Genomic DNA, 2,953 nt, shown 5'->3' on the forward strand with positions numbered 1-2,953 from the left:
CTAACGTAGTATGTATGAATGAACAGGCGTCGCTGTTGGCCGCGACCTCCCATGTTGTCGAAGTCTCTAAGCTGAGGCAGAGGCTAGAGCGGACCGAGAATGAGCTCGACGAGGTCAAGGTTCGGCTCCAGGAGAAGTAAGGTGAGTGACTACTTGCTGTTTGTTTAGAAAGGACAGGCGTTGTATATTGACCGATGTGTCGTAATATGTGCAGGAGCCGCGACCGAGGTCGAGGCCCTGAAGAAGGCCCTAGGAGAGGCCGAGGAGAAGGCTGTCTAGCAGCAGGCCACTCGTAAGAAGTCCAAGGCCCGGGTCAAAGAAATCCAGCAGGAGCTCCAGGTTGCGGTCAAGAAATGCGAAGCCTTGGAGCATGATGCGTCGGTTCAAGGGACCGAACTCGCCAAGGCTCGTCAGAGCGCGGAGACCGCACGGAATGAGGCCCTGGCTGCCCTCCAGGAGATCCAGGAGGCCAAGAAGATCACGGCGGGTAAGGCATTTAAGATGCAAAGCAAGTATGCGGCGAAGCAGTACCTTTTACTAACCCGGGTTCGGAGTTCCCCAGGAGCATTTGCGGATTTGCCACGCAGTGTATCAGACGCCACGGAGTTCTGCCGAGCCGAAGGAGGGGGTTCTACGAAGAAGCTATTCTGGTCGCAGTATGCGGCGCCAGAGCATCCCGTGTCCTTCACCGATCAGCTGAAACAGCTGGTGGAGCTGCATAGGGTGGCCGAACTAGCCATGAAGGATTTCATAATCCGGCTATGGCCAGCCAAAGCTATGCCAGACAACTACTTCGGACTCGTGAGGCGAATGGTGAGCGCCTGTCCTCGGCTGGATGTCGTCAAGCGCTCGGCCTGCATTGAAGGTGCGTGCATGGCCTTCGCCCGTTGCAAGATGTGGTGGGCGAAGATGAACGCCGTCGAGGTGACCAGAGGACCACCAAAGGGCAAGGAACACCGCACACCCGAACGGTATTTTGCGGATGTCTTGGAGGGTTCTCGTCTTGCGGCGGCACAATGTTCACAGGATATTGTATTTGAGTAAATGTATGCGTGTTGCCTTTGCCTTGTATTACTGGAACAAAGCCTATTTTGTAATGTAATATTGTTATGCTTTGAATTGTTTCCTCATGTGCGGCCGTTTTGTATGTAATCTGAGGGTTGGCCAGTCGTCGGCTTCTGCCCTCACGTAAGTAGTATGGAGGTGTACGGGATGGAATCTAAACAATCTTGATCCAATTGTATGGTCCTTGAAGGAGTTGTTTAGCACAATGAACAAGGCAATCAGACTGTACGGCTTAAACGTCCTCACTTAGCCATAGGAGTTTTATAATAAAGCATAGGTGCAACCGCTGGTTCGAACCAGGGGGCTGTCAGCATATGATCGGGAAGTGCCGATCTTTCGCATAATGCGGAAAAAAATCTCCAACGATTTGTGACCCTCGAACAGCTGACCGGCTCTCGCCGTATCATGAAAGTCACTAGTCACTTTTCGGCTTTCTCTACTGAGGTGCTCGTCTGGTCAATGCCAGGGCACAATCGCAGTAGTTCTCCCTTTACTACCCTAGCCAATTTAGCGGAATGTAGAGTAGTAAGCACAGGAACCGGGCAACCCAACTATTGACCAAAGACATGATTCGGAGCCAATGCATATAATGCTAAATTCGGGGTGCCGAACTTATCTTTAGGGGTTGTTCGGGCTTTGTTTCCGTATCATGGGGCAATGGGGAGCCCCTGGCAAATATGACACGTACCAGAGTGTACGACTGCTAGGAAATAAGAAATATAAAGGAAAACAGAGGGAAAACAGAGATAGGGTCCGGAGCCCTTGAACTTGGCTCATGAACTGTTTCCATTATAGTTGGGTTTATACGTCCAATGCACATTGGTAACAAGATAATGCAAAAAGCAACCGGCTATTTGACATGTCCTACCCGAAGGCGGATTGCGCGTGGGTCCTGAAAATGGTTAGCCTCTAGGGCTTCCCATGTACGCATGTGCTCCGTGTCAATCCGGTGTGTTTGTCCTTTGACGGGGTCGTTAATCAGGCCGTCGAAGGAGACCCCCATAGGAGAAACCTGAAACAAGAAAAAATAGATAGTAAAGTTATATGTGTGCCCGGGATAGCTTGTGCCTTCGTCGTTGCCCATGGAATTTTGAGTGCGTAGTTATGGACGCGTGGTATGAATGCCACTACCTCATCGGGATTGGGACGGAGGCCGAATTGCTAATCAAGCTCTTGATGAGCTGCGCTGTCCTGTTGCAGTGTGGTCCGGACCCTCTTAATGATGTCTAGGGGCTCGGCAGCCAGATTATGCTGCTGCTTGAGAAGGCCGCTTTGTACCTTTGCTGCTAGGGCGGCGGTGTGCTCCTCTGTCCGGAGGGAGCATTCTGTGTTTCCGTTGACTGTTATGACGCCGGCGGACCGGGCATCTTCAGCTTGAGATAGGCATACTATGGTACCGCGTTGAATCTAGCAAATGCGGTTTCGTCCGAGTAATGCGTGGTAGCCACTGCAGAAGGGGATGATATCGAAGATTAACTCTTCACTTCGGAAGTTATCCGGGGAACCAAATACCACCTCCAGCGTGATTGAGCCCATGCAGCGGGCCTCAACGCCTGGTATGACTCCTTTAAAGGTAGTATTTGTGGGTTTGATTCGTGAGGGATTAATGCCCATCTTCCGCACTGTATCCTGATAGAGCAGGTTGAGGCTGCTACCGCCGTCCATTAGAACTCGTGTTAGGTGAAATCCGTCGATGATTGGGTCAAGGATCAGTGCGGCTGAGCCGCCATGCTAGATGCTAGTTGGATGATCTCGACGATCGAAGGTGATCGGGAATGACGACCATGGATTGAATTTTGGGGCGACTGGCTCTACCGCGTAGACGTCCCTAAGTGCTCGCTTACGCTCCCTTTTGGGATGTGTGTAGCGTATATCATGTTCACCGTTT

General features: G+C 51.5%; 1 protein-coding gene across 1 annotated transcript in view; it reads left to right on the forward strand.

The window, feature by feature from the left end:
- Positions 1 to 761: 761 nt before the first annotated feature.
- The window catches only part of LOC119358258 (heat shock 70 kDa protein 18-like), an 18,977-nt gene continuing 16,785 nt past the window's right edge, over positions 762 to 2,953 (forward strand). The window contains exon 1 of the mRNA XM_037624902.1: positions 762 to 813. Coding sequence (XP_037480799.1) covers positions 762 to 813 — 52 coding nt within the window. The remainder of the gene's footprint in view (positions 814 to 2,953) is intronic.

The sequence above is a fragment of the Triticum dicoccoides genome, chromosome 2A, assembly GCF_002162155.2.
Source record: "Triticum dicoccoides isolate Atlit2015 ecotype Zavitan chromosome 2A, WEW_v2.0, whole genome shotgun sequence".
Taxonomy (NCBI): Eukaryota; Viridiplantae; Streptophyta; class Magnoliopsida; order Poales; family Poaceae; genus Triticum; species Triticum dicoccoides.